Raw genomic sequence first — 20,988 nt, forward strand, 5'->3', positions numbered from 1 at the left:
ACATGGACCCTCCCTGTCACACTTGTGATCTGTAGCTGCAGTTTGTAATACAGTCTTTATGTACCTGCCCTTCCTGGTCCAACAACTCCCACCCATGCAACCTGTACTCTTCAAAAAAAAAACCACAAACACTGCTTTGTGATGAATAGCTAGCTTACCACCTCGAGCCGCACACATCTTCACTTGGACATCTATTGTTGCGTCTTCACTGCAGTTGGGTTGAAATCCTGGAATTCCCAAACCTCCCCCCTTCGTAGTGTTGTGGTTTAAACAGCATTTTATTGGGGCAACTTGGGCTGCTCATTCAATGCTGTCTTTGAGCAGTAACCCTCATCTCTCAAAAGGAAAGTGTTTCATCTGAAGCCAGTTTTTTTTTTTTAAGATAATCAGTGGAAACTATTGCATTTATTTAATCAGTTTAATTTTATTTTTGAACAAACGCTGTTTGGGGGACATTGTTTCAACATTGGGTGTTTTGTATAATTTTGGCAAACCTCTCCCTTCATTTGGTAGCAAGAGTTTAAAAAAAGCAATGCAGAGTGAATTGGGAAACTCGTACTTTTCGAATCTCCGTCAGCTGGAGTGTAGTCTACACTTCCTTCATGGAACATAGCTGAGGAAGAAAGAACAAACAGATCAGCCCCAGAGTTTATAATTAATTCTTCCCATATCCCTTGCATGATAAATCCTGAACGTTTTTATTGCTGCAAATCTACCAGACAAGTTCCCACTCCAGTCCCGGCTGCTCCCAAAGCACCCTTCCACCACAGCAGGAATTGGGAATTTTGCCACGGTGCCGGCACACTATCGCTTGCTCGTTTCAAAAGGCACCATAGGGTTTCCTTGTGTCCACCTGCAACTAGTAGCAAACAAGACTACTGGCTTAATGTCTCCTTAAATGATAGTACACTGTAAGATGCAACATCCTGCCAGGAAAGCACCGGGATGATATTTTTGCAGGTTGGGGGAAAGTGGGTCAAGTACACTATTTGGAAGAAGAATGAAACGTGGCAATGGTGCTTGATGGGTTTGTTTACTCAAACTGAGACCATGTGATGTTATTACACAAGAGTGATGAAGGTTGTGTGCTGTCTACCAAATCATTTTGTATCCAGAGTTCAAAGGCAAATTGAATAACATGCACTTCGAAACTAGCAGAATGGAAATGTTTGAATGGGCAGGTATACTGACTGCCTAAACGATTATAGAATCTACTGCTAAAATATCATTTTAACATGTCCAAGTACTGCTAAACGGAAGTTTTGAAAGTGTAAAGAAGGCGATTTGTGTTGTACAGTGTTCACGTATACAATTCAATTTAAATAAAATAAAGATTGTAAAAGTCTTATGAAAACATTAATTCCGGAAGTTTACCGCCGTTGATGCAGTCTTTCACACCACTGCATCTAATATGTTACATTAGTTCTTCGTACCTGTTGTATGTGTCCTTTATGACATCTTTAAAACTAAGTTTCCTGTTTGGAATGATTTTCAATTTTGTTTGACTCAGACAGAGCAGAAATGTTATCTCGCTCCTCTCTGCACATGTGCGATCGGGACAAATTCAGAGACAAAGTACTGCTCTCCCTCTCTCTATCGAGTGCAGCCTGTGGATGCTGGCTGCATCATTGGTTGGGACACGGCTATGCCGCTGATGCAGTGTCCCCTTTACCAGTACACTGGTACTCATTTTGCCGACCTCGGAAGGATGAGAGGCTGAGTCAACCTCCTGGTGTATTAATTCAGCGGCCAACGGGGATTGAACTCAGGACCCTAGGATCCCCAGCCACCACCCTAACCACTAAGCCAAAACCAGGCTTAAAGTACTGCTAAACTACAGGTTTGTTTTCCGATTTGTGTTCAAAATATAATGTTCAATTTAAATACAGTTGTTCCTCGATCATAAACACGTTTACAGATGGACAGCCTTGAACCAATTGCTTTACCCCCTTTTCACTTCGTGTGGGCAGAGGTAAAACGTGTGGGTAAAACTTGTATGTTGAGTCGACTGTGTGCAATTTTGTCAGATAGGTGAGTTGAAAGTTTGATTTTATAGTCGGTTGGAAATGTGGTGCAGTAATGATAATTGTTTATTCATTCCATCAACACAAAACGCCGTGAGGTTTGTTGCTGTTGGCGAGGGTAAATATGCAAGTTCATAAAACTCAAATTGCAATGCGTGTCGTTGACGATGGCCTAGCATAACAGACTTGCCAATACCAATGGTGCAATCTCCAATCTATCATATATTTAGCCTTTTCCATATACCATAGTTTGATACGTGAACTTGTAAAAAGTTAGTCTTACTTTATATTAATGCAATTTACGACTACACATGCACTGAGCCAAAACATGATGACCACCTGCCTAATATGCTGTTGGTCCTTCGTGTGCCGCCAAAACAGCACCGACCCACCGAGGCATGGACTCTACAAGACCTCTGAAGGTGTCCTGTGGTATCTGGCACCAAAACATTAGCAGCAGATCCTTCAAGTCCTGTAAGTTGTGAGGTCGAGCCGCCATGGATCGGACTTGTCGGTCCAGCACATCCCACAGATGCTCAATCGGATTTAGATCTGGAGAATTTGGAGGCCAGGGCAACACCGTGAACACTTCATTATGTTCCTCAAACCATTCCCGAACAATGTGTACAGTGGGGCAGGGCGCATTATCCTGCTGAAAGAGGCCACTGCCATGAAGGGGTGTCCCTGGTCTGCAACGATGTTTAGGTAGGTAACATGTGTCAAATTGATGACCACATAAATGGCCAGACCCAGGGTTTCCCAGCAGAACATTGCCCAGAGCATCACACTCCCTCCACCGGCTTGTCGTCTTCCCACAGTGCATCCTGGTGCCATCACTTCCCCAGGTAAATGGCACACACGTACACGGCCATCCACGTGATCTAAAAGAAAACGGGACTCATCGAAACAAGGCGACCTTCTTCCACTGCTCCAAGATCCAGTTGTGACGCTCGCGTGCCCATTGTGGGCGCTTTTGACGGTGGACAGGGGTCATCATGGGCACTCTGACCGGTCTGCGGCTACGCAGCCCCATACGCAGCAGAGTGCGATGCACTGTGGATTGTGCCGTTCCTCCCATGATGACCATTAACATTTTCTGTGACTTGTGCCGCAGTAGATCTTTTGTCGGTTTGGACAAGATGGGATAGCCTTTGTTGCCCTCGTGCATCGATGAGCCTTGGGCGCCCAACACCCTGTTGCCGGTTTGTGGTTGGTCCCTCCTCGGACCACTGTCGGTAGGTACTCACCACTGCTGACTGGGAGCACCTCACAAGCCTTGCCGTTTCAGAGATGCTCTGACCTCAGTTGTCTGGCCATAATTTGGCCCTTGTCAAAGTCGCTCAGGTCTTTACTCCTGCCCATTTCTCGTGCATCCAACACATCAACTTCAAGAACTGACTGTTCACGTGCTGCCTAATATTGTTGCGGGGCCGGGTATCGGCTGCGAGCACGACCGCTAGATGGCGCAGCAGAGTCGGCTCGACCGATCACCCGGAATTTAGATCGTACCTTTTCGGAAAACTCCGAAAAAGTACGGGTCCCTTATCGGACCGTGAAGCGTCAATATTTCTGCCACGTGGTACAGGGTTATTTGCCAATTTTCAAAATAGTTAGATTTCCACGTGGCGATTTACTGAGTCTCCACACCCTCGACGGCACCCGTACTGAACGAGCCGCTTAGCGTACTCGAACCGTGTGCGACCCAAGCGGTTGATCGCCAAGATCCGTCAGTCCAATTATCCCGTTACAGTGGCAACAGCCTGGCTAATTTTCCAACACGCAGCACGCTAAGCCAATGGAGGAAGGGACACGAACAAGCTGAAACATTTAACATTCGGGGTTTATTTATAATGGGACAGAGGAGCACAAAAGAGCAGAGTTAGACCAACAGAAATGCACTTTATGTACAAGCAAAAAGCACTTAACAATTCATTACTTATGGACTGGCGCCACAAACACACACATGCACACACCCAAAAGAATCGGACCAAAGTAGTCTTTATTCGGACTTCCAGCCCGGAGGACAGTCGAGCTGAAGGTGAGAGTCTGTTTGACCTTTCCGCCTTGTGCGGTCTTCAAGGACCAGGTCCTCGGGGCAGAACTGGACCCCCAGCACGATCCAGACGCCCTCGCGACTGGGCTCCAGGCGAACAGAAGTCGGCAGGGCGAAGGCTGGCAGGAGAAGACCCTCCGTTGCACCGACCACTCTGCGCAGACACTTTCGCACTCAACTACCTTTTGCACGCAGATGCTTACTTCTTGCCAGAACAAACTCTCCCTGCGTGAAGACCGTGCCCATAATTATACCCCCCTCTTCAGAAGGGGGGGGCGTCCTCGCGACCCTCCCTCTCTCACTGGCTGGTTTCGGCACGCAAATCGCTCGTCGTCTCTCCCACTGGCCAAAACGGGCGGCAAACTCCTTGATGGGCCCGGGGGCGTAGTGACATCACGTGGACCGCCCCTCACACAGTCGGGGAAGTCTGATTGGCTGGGCGACGGTCACCTCACTCGTTGCACGCTGATTGGTCGAGGGCTGCCGCGTGGCTCCTCCTTGAACTCCGCCCACCATGACGTCGGCCAGAGCGAGGTGAAGGAAGCGAAGTGAAGGTGAGGGTGATGCGGTGTTGTTGGCGTTGATGTTGTTGATGTAAAAATAAAAGAAAAACCCTAACTATCAAAATAACTATGCAGGGCATTTACATTTAATTACCCATTAGACAAGGGATGGGAAGCTATCCACATTTACTTATCGATATAACTGAGCTATAGGACCTGTATGTTGTGTGCAGTAAACTTCCAAATTCGTAACAATATATCCCACCCCTTGACAGGTCCCATTGTAACAAGATATTCAATGTTATTCACTTCCCCTGTCAGTGGTCATAATGTTTTGGCTCATCAGTGTATGCTTTCACTACTGCACACCAATTCCACAATTTGTGCAGTCGTGGTTCAACCAGACCTCTTGAAAGTGATGGGAAACCTGCGAGAGGTGCTCAATGTCTCCAGGTTTGAGAAATGATATCACGTGCTGAGCGATGTGCTGAGGTAGACAGGAAATGAAGTCTTTTTGTGCTGGTTTGCACAAAGCGAGTGCCTTTTTGAGTATACTCTCACCAAAGGCTCCACGTATATATTCTGAGGGCAACAGAACAAGTCGCTTTGAACGAATTGGCTTCAAAATAATGAAGCAAGGTTATTTATAGCAGGTCCTTAATGTGCTTCTTCTAGCCTGGTATCTATATAAGATCCAATGTCTGTGTCCTCTTTTTTTTTTTTTTTGGATTTCGTAACAAAGTATTGGTCACACAAAGCTGAAGGATACTAAATTGATTTGTACAAAAAACATTTTCGTTACGCACAAGGGATGGCAGGATGGCGTCGAGGTAAACCTGTTTAACTTGGGTTCATATCCCACCCAGCTATCAACTGTCATCCTGCTGTTTTGCAGGCAGGGTGATTTATCAATGTATGGATGTTAGGGTCCTGTCATACCTTGACGTTTTAGGCAGCAATGGCAACGTATAAAAATGTATGTAAAACACTGGCGTACGCTGAAATTTTGATGTTTTTTTAAAGTTTTTGGAATATTCATAACGTGTTGATCGTTTGCATAACATATTAGTAACGGGCACAGAACGTTTCGTTGTGTTATACATAACTTTAACCAACGAATGCTTACCTTGTGGTTGGCGTTCAAAACCTATGACAAACGAGAGTTTAACTTACCCTTTGCGTGCTATACGTATCGCCAGCGAACTCGTGGCGTAGCCAGTTAAGAACTTGCCGGACGCTGATTGAAATCAAAACTGCCTGACAATTTGAAGTGTCAACATCGCAGTCACACCTTGACGATTTTGCCAGTGTATGCCATTCTATAAAAAATGTGTTTACAACGCTTGGCACACGTCAAATACGCTACAGGTAAGTTGTGTATACGTTTAGAGTATGCTGGAAATCATTGAAGTACGCTGGCATATTACCTAGTCCGTTTGATACTTCGTGAAATTTCAAGCATACTGAAAATTTTAAGACGTACTTGACGTAAGGCTCACACGTTTCGCATGCGTTGGCATCTGTTCCTAGCACGTTCCGCGATCGTTTAAACACGGCGAACACATGTTACTTGTCGGTTACTCAAAAGTCGAAGCACGTCAAGGTAATGGCCAACATACTTGAAACCAAATTTCTAATCGATGAGTAACGTGCTTTGAGCAAATGAGTAGCGTCAGCTTAGCCTATGTTTAACGTGCTTGGAAACTAATGAGTAACGTGCATTGAAACTATGTATTACTGGCCTTGAACCAATGATTGGCGTGCTATGAACGTAAGAGTAATGTGCGTTTAACCTATGAGTAGCATGTTTTGAACCTAAGTAAAACGTGCTTCTAACCATTGAGTAACATGCTATGAACCTATTTGTAACATATGTAAAACGCACATTGTCGTATGTAGACGAATTAAATTGACGTCTTCCGGACAACCATAGAACTTACTGAAAGTGTTTCTAACTTGCATCTACCGTGTAATGGCGTATTGGCAGCGTTTAGGGGAATTGGTATATACAAATGGGCTTCACAATAAAAACCCACTATTGTTCCAGACTCCATGGTGAGTAGATGTGAACGCCGGTAATATCAATAGTAGCAGTACTATTACTAGTAGTAGGTGTGCGTGACAGTAATAATAGTAGTAGTAGTAGTAGGAGTAGCATTGGTATTAGCTGTATGTCTATGTCAGTAGTAGTATGTGAGCGTGATGTGGAGGCTGTGGGGGATGATGGATCCTCGTTGCGTCAACGAATAGGAGAATACTTTGCACCATTGTTCGATGTTCTGTCAGGGCTAATTTTTTTTTCCTCATTCCGAAGATGAAATATTTCTTTGTTTTAGTATTGAAATTATTAAAAAAGACTTTGACAAATGCATAATGTATTAGTAATGAACACAGAACGCTTCGATAACTTATAGATTAGTTATACCAACGATTGCTTATCGTGTTTTAGGCGTCCACAACCTATGCCCAACGATAGTCTAGCGTATGCATAACGTGGGAGCGCATCGTTTACGATTACGTGACGTTTGCTATCCATTGACTGCCACTAAACTATTTTAATAAACGGCCGTCACTCGGCTATTGTTTTTTGACGCTGGTGCAAGGCAATTCAAATCGTTTCCATTGAACGAGTTAACTTGCTGTCACTCGCCGATTGTTTTTGGACGCTGGTGCTCGGCAATTGAAATCGTTTCCATTGAACGAGTTAAATCGCTTCCACTGGACTATTGAAATGATTTAATAATAATGCTTGGTTATCCTTGGACCCATTCTGGCTAGCAGCTCGTCGAACATCGCTGGGGGCATTCGCAGGAAGTTGTTGAAGGATGCATGGTCCTCGTTACGGAGTTCCACCATGAGCTGGTCATATATGCAGTAATGGCGTCTCCTCCTGATCCATGATCTCACCCAGTTCCTTCTCCTCCGTTCACGTCTTCTTCTCCCGGCTCTATTGGCACGCAACTGGTGCAGTGTCAACTCGATGAGGTCATGTTGATGTTCGAGGACAGATAGGTATTGTCGTCTCAGCGTTGCGTATCCTCCATCTCTCGGAATGACATTGACATGTACTCACCACGAAGTCTAAAAAAAAGACGGGTTCCTCCTGCGAAGGCCCTTTTTATATACCAATTCCCCTAATCGCTGCCAATATGTCATTCTACGTCAGCTGTTTGTTAGAAACACGTTCAGTAAGTTCTGTGGTCGTCCTGAAGACGTCAAATACGTCTACATACGTATTTCTTCGTAGGACATGCTCTACAACTAATTCCCAAGCACGTTACTCATAGATTATAAATAAGTCACGGGTTCCCTAAACATTACTTTGATGTGTTTCGATGTATGAGAAGCTTTCTAGTAGTGCGTTGTGAGCTGTGAACAACATTTGTGTAGCATGCTTATAAAACGTTACCTATAGTTTATGAATAAGTTTCGGGTACGCAAATGTTACCTCAACGTGTTTCCACATATGAGTAACATATAAATAACGTGTGTCAACGATCACATAACGTGTCTAAACCTTATGGCCAGCGTAGCGGAACGTGTGAGCCAAACGCCGAGTACGTCGTAAAATTTTAAGCATACGAAAATTTGAGAAAAACCAAAGTTCAACGATTAAAGCCAGCGTACAACGACTTATGGCAGTGTTTTTCAGCGTGCTCTTAACGTATACAAAACCTACCCATAACGTATTAGATGTGTGCCAGCGTATTAGGCAATTTTTTCATAAATCGGCATAGGTTGGCTAAATCGTCAAGGTGTGACAGCCCCTTTAAACTGGACGTCCCATCTGCTGGCGTTTGGAGGATGTTAAAGATCCCACGGTGTTATTCATGAAGGAGGTGAGTTAAAATTCCTCCTCCAGCTACTGCTGGGAAGGCAATAGCAAACCACCCATTAAAACCCTTGCCACAAAACTGTGGCCACACCATCACTCAGTGATAGAGTATGGTACATCAGATTCGGTCTCTTGGGCCTGTGTCGTATCTCATCTCACTGCAGCGAATAGGAATTACACATGAAGAAAGAACTTGATTCATGGCACCAAAATACTGAAATTAAGAGTATTCATTGTAACTACTACAATTTGTTTTGCATCCCTAATTTCTCATCTTTTGTGAGGTTGGCTGGAGAAAGTTTTTTTTTTTTTTTTTTTTTGTTCAACTTTTTCTAGAAGTGGATGGCCTGATGTTTGATGGAAGGTGATTTCGGCAGTAATTTTGCCAGAGTGGATGGTGATGGGTCCCCGAGTCTTCGCAAAAGGCACTGTGGGATCTTTAACGTCCCATTAGCTAATTGATGTTCTGACACGATGTCCAGTTCAACAGCACCACTCCACAGTCATGCCTACTGAACACTAATCTGACAAGTTTAGTCTGGTTTGGAATCGAACCCATGCAGACAGCTCAAAGGTAAGTGTGGCCACCTCTGCAGCATCCTGTTGGATTAATAACATGTTGAGATTGCAGTTGAAGGCAAAAAAATAAAACGTATGGTCGTGGAAAGATGACATACCATGCAAAGTGACGTCATTAAGGAAATCGTTGTGGGATTGTGTCAGCTGCGTGGGTCGATCGAAGCGAGAGCTAGGCCGCAGCACGATGCGCCAGACTCGCCAGATTACCTGCAGATATAATTTCGGTCAGTGGGCTTGGTGTCACGCATTGCAGCAGCATTTACACAGTCATTGGTGGAACAGGTTCCACCATACGTCAGGTTAATGGTAGGTCTACATAAATATCTGAATGATAGTCACGATGACACAAAGCGATTGCAGAACTGTGCCATCTTTATGCATTTCTACAACCTTGCTATTTTCCCGTGAAGATGACGTCATTATAGAGTGGGATTTGTCCAGTTTAGATTGTGTGTGTGTGTGTGTGTGAGTGTGTGTGCTGGTGCGCGTGTGCGTGTGCTGTCCCTTTGATGGACGTTAAATGGTATATCCTGTCAGTCGGTATTAGTTGGTGAACGTTAAATACCCTCCAGTGTCCTTCGTGAAGGCCCTGTCACACCTTGACGATTTAGCCAACATATGCCTGATGTGTGGAAAATTGGGCTAAAATGCTGGCACACGTCGAATACGTTATGGGTAAGTTTTTGTATTCGTTAAGAGCACGCTGGCATACGTCGTAGAATGCTGGCATACGGCGTAGTACGCTGGCAAACGTCGTAGTTCGCCGAGCTGCTAGACAAATTTTCCATGCTTGAAATTTCCCGACGTATGCCAGCGTATGACTCACACGTTCCGCATAATGCTGGCCATAAGTTGTAGGCATGTTACGCGATCATTGACACACGTCGGCACACGTTACTTGTAAGTTACTCATAAGTCGAAACACGTCGAGGTAATGGTTAGCGTCAGTGTTCCAGACTCCCTGTTTTTATTTTTTATTTTCTTCGGTATTACGGTGATGTTAACACTTCGATTTCTAGTGCGGTTGTAATATAATATGACTAAAAGGCTGCCGCTCAATGATTTAAATCATAACCGTCATACCGAAGAAAAAAAAAATACAAAAAAGAAAAACCAGGGAGTCTGGAACACTGACGCTAACCATTACCGTGACGTGTTTCGACTTATGAGTAACGTACAAGTAACGTATGTCGACATGTGTCAACGATCACGTAGCGTGCCTACAACTTATGCCAGCGTATGCGGAATGTGTGTCATACGTCGAGTACGTTGAGAAATTTTCAACATGCGAAAATTTCTCGACGTACAATGACGTATGCCAGCTTACTACGACGTATGCCAGCGTTCTACGACGTATGCCAGCGTGCTCTTAACGTATACAAAACTTACCCATAACGTATTCGACGTGTGCCAGCTTGGTTCGACAAATTTTTCATACGTCGGCATACGCTGGCTAAAACGTCAAGGTGTGACAGCAGCTTCACACTTCAATGTCTAGTGCGGTTATGATTTGAATCGTTGAGCCGCAGCCTATTAATAGCCTACGCCACGTGATCGTCAGCGATACGCTGCCGCGCGCTATGCATAAGTTAGACTGTCGTTGGGCATAGGTTGTGAACGCCGACAACACGCTCATCATTCGTTGGTATAAGTTATCTATATGTAATTAAAACGTTCTGTATACGTTATGCATACGTCCAACACGTTATTATACGCCCAAAAATTAAAAAAAACATCAATAGTTCAGCGTACGCCAGCGTTTTACATACATTTTGATACGTTGCCATACGCTGGCTAAAACGTCAAGGTGTGACAGCGGCTTGAAGAATCGGCAAGCTATCACCGGCACCCTGAACAAATTCCTGTTCTTAGTGGAACGTCAGTCCTGGCCAGCCTGTTGGTGAATGACTTGGGCCTAAAATTCTCCCCAGCCAACTCCACAAGGACCTGGGAATAATTGTTGGCCGTTAAAGAAAGAAGAAGATCTGAGAGTGCGGTTCATGTTTGGTGGAGAAAAACGTCGACTTTAATTGATTATTTCATGTTAAAACCATCTTTCGTGTGGAAAACGTCTTAAAACAAACGTTTAAAATGTCAGGTACGACTGTTTTTTTTTTAATGATCCACCTCTCCTCATAAGTGGATCCGACGGACGGTGTACTCAATGATGCAGCACCCTGCTTGTGAACAATATGTTATCGGGTCTGGATTTGAACCCCACATTTGACCGACCACCCTCCGCTGAGCTATGCTATCGGACGAAATGTCATAATATTGTTGTGGTTACCAGATTCGCAAACCACCATTCAGGTCCCTTAGGTGAGGTATCTCGGTAAGTGCATGTGTAGTTAGGCCCAAACCCGTTGTCTAGTGGGAATACATGTCATTTATGCGAGCTGCGACTCTTCAGGATAGCCGTTTTTCTTTTACTATCTTTATTTTGGACCAACCGCCATGATCACAACCACAACAACAACCACCAACCACAACGCCGCTTCACCACAACCGCCACGACCTTTACCGTCACAACTCGCCACCATCGCATCACCGTCATCTCGCGCCACTCATGGGCACCGATGCTGGACTCGTGTAGGGTGCACGTTGAACAGCGTGTACAAAATCACGGATTTTCTGCTTCAAAAACGGATCAAAAACGACACACGCCCACTTTTTGCCGTCCAATCGGTGAGCGAGGGGCGAATTGGCCCCGCCCCCAGGGCGATCGATATATGCAAATTTGTGGATCAAAAAGCCTTCACGCCCACTTTTTCTCGGGCCAATGGGGAGCGAGGTGAAAGGTCAAAGGGAGGGGGTCAAAGGCGAAGTTACGGGGGGATAAAAGGACCGTGTTCGTCAGTCAGAGTCGGTCGGAGAGTCAAGAAGAGGAGAGTCGGAGTCAGCAAAAGGGGAACGAAGAGTCAGAGTCAGCAGGACGAGAACGGGTCGGAGAGTCAAGAAGAGGAGAGTCGGAAGCAGAGGGTCAAGACTTCGCGGGCGGTGGAGCTGCTCGTCGTGTGCGGTGGAGTCGGAACGGAGGGGACGGAGCTGTGGAAAGGCGGCGACACCAGACGAGGGGGTGCTCGCGTCGTGCAGGAAGCTGCACCCGAGGGAGGCCGACAGCGCGACCTGGCCGAGGTGGAGACGCTCGTCGCACATAATAAAGATCCTCTATACCCCGAGCATCAGCAACCCCCTCCTGTTTCCCCCGCGCTGAGATAGTGCGACCAAGGGGGCCCCGTTCCCACCCCCCTGCCAGGCACTGTCCGCGAGGCCCGCGGGTTGCGGGGCCATCGCCGCTCCGCGTCTCATCACCAGACGGGTAGGCCCGACCCGGTCTCGGCCTCAGGCCTACCTCATTCTTGGGGGATTTCTTTTCCTTGGTTTTGGGTATGTGTTGTCGGCGCCGTCTGTGAAGTAGAATTGTATAAGTGTTGCCGTGTGCTCGGTAGTCGGTATTAGCTCTGCACTGTGTTTTCACTTTTATGTTTGCTTTTTGTGTAAATGGAATTGTGTTTTCTTTTTTGTGTGCATTTGGTGGAATTGTATTTGTGTGCTTTCCGTTCGTCGCGAATAAATGTGCTTTATTGTTGAACTGTTCTCCCGCTTCGCTTCGTCTTTTCCTCCATTGAATCCCCATCTTGCTTCACGTAAAGGGTTGGTAGTGGGCTGAATACGCCCGATAATTAATCGAACCGTCGAGGTCGACGATAACACCGCTCGGTTATTCTGATAGTACGGAACGGGTCGCTTAAGTGGCCCGTGTCCGAAGTCGACCTGCGGCGAGGTGCGATCGCCCGGTCTACCCTCCGCGTGGGTACTTAGGTAGGTCGAATTTGGCGAGCAACCCTATCCCACGCGGGGGCTGATTGGCTCGATCGCGGTGAGACCGAAAGGTCCACCCGTGACTGGTTCCCGGCGTTAGTCCGAGAGGGTCACGACTGGATTGTCCGTCCGGTGGGCGACGTGCCGCGATTCGAGTTACGTGGCCGTCGCACGCCGGCGGGCGCGAAGACCGCAACACTGGTGTCAGGAGTGGGATACAAATTCATCGCCCTCCTCGCGGCACTGGTATTGGAGAGCGGGACAACAGGCTCTCCTGTCTCCAGCGAAATTCACGGGAATCGGTCCAGGGGTGAGAGAAGCGACCCCGATTCCCTCCAAATTACGAGCGAGCAAATTAACCCTTCACGAGAAGCAAGATGGCGTCTCAAGGCGAGCGGGAGCCGGGGGTATTAGAAATGGATGTAGAATGTGTAGGATCCATGGTCCAGGATGGAATCCCCGAGCAGGAAATGTTGATTGTGCAGGAACACGGACTCGCCCAACTGAACCCAGAACCTGAGGTGGGTGCGGCAGCGGCCGCGGTGTATGACACCTCCCCCCCCCCTCTCCACCAAAACCCTTCCCCGACCCCTGCCGAAACGGCTCACCCAAGCGCACCCGACATGACCCAGCTATACACCATGCTGGCAAAAATGTATGCGGAAACGACAGCGAAGATGATTGCGAACATGAACAAGCAAATGGACGAAGTAAAAACAAAGATGGAAGCGAATATGAAAAACGAAATGAAAGGCATGAACGAACAAATGAACGAAAAGATGGATACAAATACAAATGAAGTGAAAACGACGATTGATGCGAATACACAACAAATAAACGAAAAGATGGATACAAAAATGAACGGAATGGAAACAAACATGAAGGAGGAAATGAAAGAGCTACGGGGTGAGACGCAGAACATGGGCCGAAGCCTGCAGGCGGGCATGAAGGCCGTGACCGGGGAGATAAAAATGGCGACTCCACGTGTGGGAGCAAACGAGCTGGGTGGGGGTGCAACGGCTGACAGGCCCGCGGTGGAGGCGGGTGAAAAAATAATTCGTGGAACGTGTTGGGCGAGGGTCGTGACGATGACCGAAAGGGAAAAATTAAATGGGGAGACCAAAACGTGTGAGACGAGACACGAGGTGACGACAACAGAAATAATAGTTGAGACAAGGGAGGTAAAGGGTGAAGAGTTGGCAGAGACACGGGAGACAAAAAAAATAGAGGGAAGACTACACGATGAAGATGGGGTAAGTGACGCACACACACACACGGAGGTAGTGGAGGATAATGGGGGTGAGCTCGCGGAGCGTGTAGGGACCCGGTGCGAGCAGCGGGATGGCCTCCTCCAGGAACGAGGGGAGGGAGTATTCCCCCTTGAGGCGGATCACGACCAGGTGGGTTCGGTCGTGCTTTGCGAGGTTGAGGGGACGGGTGCTGTGAACGAGTGCACGGAGAGCTTGGGGGGTATAGAGGCCCCGGAGACCCTTGTGGGGACACGAATCCCCAGTGTGGTTGTCCCGGTGTGTGTGGTGCAGGGTGTGAGTGCGTCCCCGTGTGTGGCAGCGACCCCGTGTGTGAGTGGTGTGGTAGCGATGGTGCCGGAGTACGTGCTTCCCAGCACGCCGTGTGTGGATGAGGCACGGAGTGTGAGTGAGGCACCGCGGGTTAGTGCCCCCGCGTGTGTGGGTGAGGCACCGTGTGTGGAAGAGACCGCGTGTGTGAGTGTCGCCGTGTGTATGAGTGAGGCACCGCGGGTTAGTGCCCCCGCGTGTGTGGGTGAGGGACCGTGTGTGGATGAGGAACCGCGGTTGAGTTCCCCCGCGTGTGTGAGTGAGGGACGGTGTATGGATGAGGCACCGCGGTTGAGTGCCCCCGCGTGTATGAGTGAGGAACGGTGTGTGGATGAGGAACCGCGGGTTAGTGCCCCCGCGTGTGTGGATGAGGCACCGCGGGTGAGTGCCCCCGCGTGTGTGGATGAGGCACGGAGTGCGAGTGAGGCACCGCGGGTTAGTGCCCCCGCGTGTGCGAATGAGGCACGGAGTGTGGATGAGGCACCGCGGTTGAGTTCCCCCGCGTGTATGAGTGAGGGACGTTGTGTGGAAGAGACCGCGTGTGTGAGTGTCGCCGTGTGTATGAGTGAGGTACCGCGGGTGAGTGCCCCCGCGTGTATGAGTGAGGCACGGTGTGTGGATGAGGCGCAGCGGTTGAGTGCCCTCGCGTGTGTGGGTGAGGCACCGCGGGTGAGTGCCCCCGCGCGAGTGAATGGAGCACCACGTGTGAGTAGTATGGTTTGTGTGAGTAGTGAGGCACGCGTGAGTGAACGGCCGTGTGCAAGGTCGCTGTGTGCCAGGGAGACCGTGTGTGTGAGAGAGCGGTATGTGAGGGAGATGTCGGTTGGCATGCGGGAGCACGCAGCCGCGTCTCCCCGTGTGAATGTGATGGAGTGGACTGTGTGCGTCGTAACACGCAGGTGTGCGTGGGTGGAATGGAGACGGAGACGGCGACAGAGGAGAGAAAGCCGGGTAGCGGCTGTAGCTGTTTCGAGGACTGTGCCGGGTTCACCCAGCAGTGAGCACGCGGTTCGTGCTGTGCAACGCACGAGACTGCCACGTGCTCGCTTGCGAGAGTGAAGTCCCGGTCCGGAAACGCACGCGGTGGATTTGCCGATCCCGCGGACGGACAAAGTTTAGGCAGGTAAATGGATTTGGACCGGACGGGTTCTCCACGCGATCGTGTGTGTTAAGCTCCAACGGGCAAAGCACATGTGTTCGCGTGGGGAACCCCTCGAGACGTGGGGCTTGTTTTTTTTATGCGCACGGTGACGTCATGGCTGCACGTGGGGTTGGAATCCGGCAGGAGGGGTATCTCTGCCGGATGGTCCCGTCCAAGGAGGGACGAGGAACACGTGCAGCTGCATGACGTCACGGGCAGGTGCAAAGTGCGCGAGCTCTGAGTTGCCGCGCAGGTGCTGCGCATGAAAAAAAGAAAAAGCAAGCCTCACTTTCGGGTGTACAGGATTCCTGGGCAAGGGGTGAAAGACCCCCTTGAGCCTGGGCACAGGATGGAAAACTAGTTAGGGGGAAGGGTTAGCTTAGTTAGACCGACTTCATGGGGCAGGGGTAAGTCCTCATGGAGTCCGTGGAATGGATTAGTTAGAGGGATTTAGTGAGCTTTAGGTTGGGAAATAAAATGATTGATTTGGAGACCGTGACAGACTTGTGAATGTGTAGAGGGGACGTAGTTTAGCTACGTAGTGTTAAAAGGAACGTGCTTTAGTTTAAGGGACGACGTGGGAGCACGAGTTAGTTAGGGGAGGTAGATAGAAGGATGGCAGAGTTCAGTGGTGAGTGTGTTGAAGAGTTGGTGAGTGAAGTGGAAGCATGTGCTTGGTGAGTGAGTGAGGCCAGCGGGTCTGTGTGTGTGTGGAGTGAGTGGGGAATGCATGGTGCGATGAGTGATTGGGGGGAGGAGTGACTCCCGCCCAAGGGACCCCGGGGTCAGTATAAAGTGAGTTAGCTGGGTTAGTCAAATTGAAAAATGGAGGTCGTTTTGCTGTTGGTGGGAAAGTAGGCTCGAGACCCATTTGGAGGGGTGCAGGAGCCCTGTTGACGGGCTTGGGAGCGTGGCTGCGAAAGGTGAGTATCGCTGAGTGGGTACCCCGGGCACCAGGCTAGTCGGCCGCGGTAGGCCATGGGCCCATGGGGGGCCGGGATAGAGTAGTGGGCACGGGTGCGCCTGCTTGGTGCGGGGGCCCGGGCGCCATTAGCCGCGTGGGCAGTGTTGTGGGCACGGGTGACCCTCGGAAAGGGGCCCGGGAGGCCGGCCTGCCACGTGTGCGTTTCAGGGGAGGTGCCATGGGGGCACTCCCCGGTGTTAGGGAGCTGGTAGGCTCGGAGGCAGTGTAGTGCCCGGGGGTGCCATAGCGGGAGAATCGGCAGAGGGTCGTGCCTGCCAAAGGGAGCCACGTGTCCCAGCCAGGAGACCGTGTGAGGGCACGGAGAGAAAATTGGGGGGCGAGGCCCGAAATTGTAAGGACACCAACACAGGCGACGGGAATCTGGGTTGTTAGAACCAATAGTTTAAGCGAGAGGCGCTTGTTGAAAGCCCCGGGGTAGTTTAACAGTTAAATGGTTAGGGTAGATTAGGAGATGTACCCCTCCGCACCATCCATCCCCTCGCTGTCGTTGTGGGCCGCTGGACCCACTTTGGGTTAAGATCGCCGAACTCTGGGGAGGCCATTCTGAGGCTTCGTTGGGCCTCGACACAGGACGTTAGCTCTCCCTTATTCCCCTCCGGGAAGGGAACGAAGGGGTTGGGAGTAGGCTAGGTGACAGAATAGGTTAGCCGAACAAGGACGATAAAGGGGGTTAGGGGACGATTTATAGTGGGGAAGTAAAAAAATAAAAACAACAAAAAAATAAGTTGGGGCTAAATTGGGGTTTGACAAATTAAGGGAGTGGGTATGTACAGTGACAGGCAAAGGCGATAGGTTGGGAGGGAGACAGGTAGGTAGGTCCGAGCCCGCCTTCCAAGTGGCCAGCACCACCGCACCCCCTCCACCAACCTCCACTGAACGGCAAAGGCTGGCCAGCTTCATCGGCTGGCTGTTTTTTTTTTGCAAGGCCTGTGCCGGCCACTTCATCTGCAGCTGTGGTACTTCAAGGCCTGTGCCGGCCAGTTCATCTGCCGGCTGTGTTTGCCTGCTCACCTTTGCCATGCCATGCCCACTGCCCATGTTCACCAGCCCCGTTCAATTTTTGCTTTGCCCCCCCCCCCCCTGTTCATTGCCATGTGCGCCAGGATCGTAAAAGCAACAGTTTGCAAGCTGCGAGAACTGCCCTGTTGGCAGCTACAACACGGGCCTGCAGTGGCGGCCCGTGCACCGTGTTTGTATTCATGCATCCATTCGTTGTGCTCATTGCGTGTGCCACTTGAGCTGGCACGGAGACTGCGTTTGTGCAGCCCAAGCACCGTTGTGGTTCACTGAGTTCAGTTCAAAAGGGAAGGCCTTGGACTGCGTGTGAGCAGCCAGCCACGTTCCCTGTCACCTGCATTGTTTGAGTCAGAGACTGCATGTGGGCAGCCTGGCTCCCTGCTAACTGCTTTTCTTTGCAGAGTTCAATGATCCTGGGCCATGGTTTAGTGTAAAATTTGTAAGTTAAGGTTAAGATGTACTGTACATATGAGTGCGCCCCCGGCATGTTTGTCTTAGCGCCGGCAATTTTATTTAAGTCGTCTGTGTGAGTGAGTTTGTTTAGATAGTTACGCAGCCCTCAGGTTATTTATTTTGGGGACACGAATACCATGAATGTCGCACTCAGGGATCCGTAGGTAAAGTGTACTAGGGGAAAACTACACATGATGGCACACGAAAATTTGACGACTCGGGACGAGTCTGTAAAAAGGGAAGGGGGTAGTGTTGTGGTTACCAGATTCGCAAACCACCATTCAGGTCCCTTAGGTGAGGTATCTCGGTAAGTGCATGTGTAGTTAGGCCCAAACCCGTTGTCTAGTGGGAATACATGTCATTTATGCGAGCTGCGACTTCAGGATAGCCGTTTTTCTTTTACTATCTTTATTTTGGACCAACCGCCATGATCACAACCACAACAACAACCACCAACCACAACGCCGCTTCACCACAACCGCCACGACCTTTACCGTCACAACTCGCCACCATCGCATCACCGTCATCTCGCGCCACTCATGGGCACCGATGCTGGACTCGTGTAGGGTGCACGTTGAACAGCGTGTACAAAATCACGGATTTTCTGCTTCAAAAACGGATCAAAAACGACACACGCCCACTTTTTGCCGTCCAATCGGTGAGCGAGGGCGGGTGGCCCCGCCCCCAGGGCGATCGATATATGCAAATTTATGGATCAAAAAGCCTTCACGCCCACTTTTTCTCGGGCCAATGGGGAGCGAGGTGAAAGGTCAAAGGGAGGGGGTCAAAGGCGAAGTTACGGGGGGATAAAAGGACCGTGTTCGTCAGTCAGAGTCGGTCGGAGAGTCAAGAAGAGGAGAGTCGGAGTCAGCAAAAGGGGAACGAAGAGTCAGAGTCAGCAGGACGAGAACGGGTCGGAGAGTCAAGAAGAGGAGAGTCGGAAGCAGAGGGTCAAGACTTCGCGGGCGGTGGAGCTGCTCGTCGTGTGCGGTGGAGTCGGAACGGAGGGGACGGAGCTGTGGAAAGGCGGCGACACCAGACGAGGGGGTGCTCGCGTCATGCAGGAAGCTGCACCCGAGGGAGGCCGACAGCGCGACCTGGCCGAGGTGGAGACGCTCGTCGCACATAATAAAGATCCTCTATACCCCGAGCATCAGCAACCCCCTCCTGTTTCCCCCCGCGCTGAGATAGTGCGACCAAGGGGGCCCCGTTCCCACCCCCCTGCCAGGCACTGTCCGCGAGGCCCGCGGGTTGCGGGGCCATCGCCGCTCCGCGTCTCATCACCAGACGGGTAGGCCCGACCCGGTCTCGGCCTCAGGCCTACCTCATTCTTGGGGGATTTCTTTTCCTTGGTTTTGGGTATGTGTTGTCGGCGCCGTCTGTGAAGTAGAATTGTATAAGTGTTGCCGTGTGCTCGGTAGTCGGTATTAGCTCTGCACTGTGTTTTCACTTTTATGTTTGCTTTTTGTGTAAATGGAATTGTGTTTTCTTTTTTGTGTGCATTTGGTGGAATTGTATTTGTGTGCTTTCCGTTCGTCGCGAATAAATGTGCTTTATTGTTGAACTGTTCTCCCGCTTCGCTTCGTCTTTTCCCCCATTGAACCCTCATCTTGCTTCACGTAAAGGGTTGGTAGTGGGCTGAATACGCCCGATAATTAATCGAACCGTCGAGGTCGACGATAACACCGCTCGGTTATTCTGATAGTACGGAACGGGTCGCTTAAGTGGCCCGTGTCCGAAGTCGACCTGCGGCGAGGTGCGATCGCCCGGTCTACCCTCCGCGTGGGTACTTAGGTAGTTCGAATTTGGCGAGCAACCCTATCCCACGCGGGGGCTGATTGGCTCGATCGCGGTGAGACCGAAAGGTCCACCCGTGACTGGTTCCCGGCGTTAGTCCGAGAGGGTCACGACTGGATTGTCCGTCCGGTGGGCGACGTGCCGCGATTCGAGTTACGTGGCCGTTCGCACGCCGGCGGGCGCGAATACCGCAACAATATCTTCGTTAACGTTCGAAACGAGGCTCGAATCCTCGAACCCGGAGGACTCGCTGAACAAGTCCAACATGTCGTTTATCTCCTTGGACACGACACGGACTGCGGTCTCGATCGGCGTTCTCCCGCTCGAGCAATTTATCTTCGCACATCAGCTTTCTCCTCGGCTTCCTTCGCGCTTGTGGCACGTTTTCGGCTCGACTTCCCAAAGCTTATATTAATGGGTTCGATTTGTAACAATATTCAAAGAAAAGTACAAGTTTGTAAATGAATTATTATTTAATAGTTAAATCTTTAACCAGTCACTCACTGTGTGTGTGTGTGTGTGTGTGTGTGTGTGTGTGTGTGTGTGTGTGTGTGAGTGTGTGTGTGTGTGTGTGTGTGTGTGTGTGTGTGTGTGTGTGTGTGTGTGTGTGTGTGTGTGTGTGTGTGTGTGTGTGTGTGTGTGTGTGTGTTTGTTCGTTGTGAGTGCGTTACCTCGTCGGGCTTCACCAAAAACTGGTAGAAATCCTTGTTGGGTGATGGAGCTTGTCCGCTAGTGGACAGCAACACTTTAATCGCAACATCCACGGGTGGAGATTGCTCTTCGCTTAGCGATATCCCTCGCAACAACGTCGAGAGTGTGCTCTTAGACGCCATTTCGAAAACTCGTAACCATGGAAACAAAACTGTCGCACTTTTTCTTTTAATTGAATGCAAAGTTTAAGTCTCATATAAGAGGTATTTCCGAAATGATATGACACTTGCATATATATATATATATATATATATATATATATATATATATATATATATATATATATATATATGCATATATATATATATATATATATATATATGCATATATATATATGCATATATATATATATATATATATATATATATATATATATACATATATATATATATATATATATATATATATATATATATATGCATATATATATATATATATATATATATATATATATATATATATATATATATATATATATATATATATAGTGT

General features: G+C 49.0%; 1 protein-coding gene across 1 annotated transcript; it reads right to left on the reverse strand.

Moving 5' to 3' along the window:
• Positions 1-404: 404 nt before the first annotated feature.
• FBXO36 (F-box protein 36) lies at positions 405-20,680 on the reverse strand. Its single transcript, XM_085894349.1, has 4 exons — positions 20,458-20,680; positions 9,093-9,201; positions 4,987-5,162; positions 405-613 (listed from the first exon to the last, which is right to left on the reverse strand). The coding sequence occupies exons 1-4, from the start codon at positions 20,617-20,619 to the stop codon at positions 590-592; spliced, it is 471 nt and encodes a 156-aa protein (XP_085750475.1). The 5' UTR covers positions 20,620-20,680; the 3' UTR covers positions 405-589.
• Positions 20,681-20,988: the final 308 nt, after the last annotated feature.

The sequence above is a fragment of the Eptatretus burgeri genome, chromosome 9 (genome assembly GCF_056783735.1).
Source record: "Eptatretus burgeri isolate ZD-2024b chromosome 9, Ebu_testis_v1, whole genome shotgun sequence".
Lineage (NCBI taxonomy): Eukaryota > Metazoa > Chordata > Myxini > Myxiniformes > Myxinidae > Eptatretus > Eptatretus burgeri.

What these genes read in the sequence shown, in the direction of transcription:
- FBXO36 (XM_085894349.1), bottom strand. Translation starts at nt 20,619, where the DNA reads ATGGCGTCTAAGAGCACACTCTCGACGTTGTTGCGAGGGATATCGCTA. An exon ending in TTTTGGTGAAGCCCGACGAG is followed by an intron (nt 9,202 to 20,457) that starts GTAACGCACTCA and finishes TTATATCTGCAG; the next exon opens with GTAATCTGGCGAGTCTGGCG. An exon ending in TAATGACGTCACTTTGCATG is followed by an intron (nt 5,163 to 9,092) that starts GTATGTCATCTT and finishes TGTTGCCCTCAG; the next exon opens with AATATATACGTGGAGCCTTT.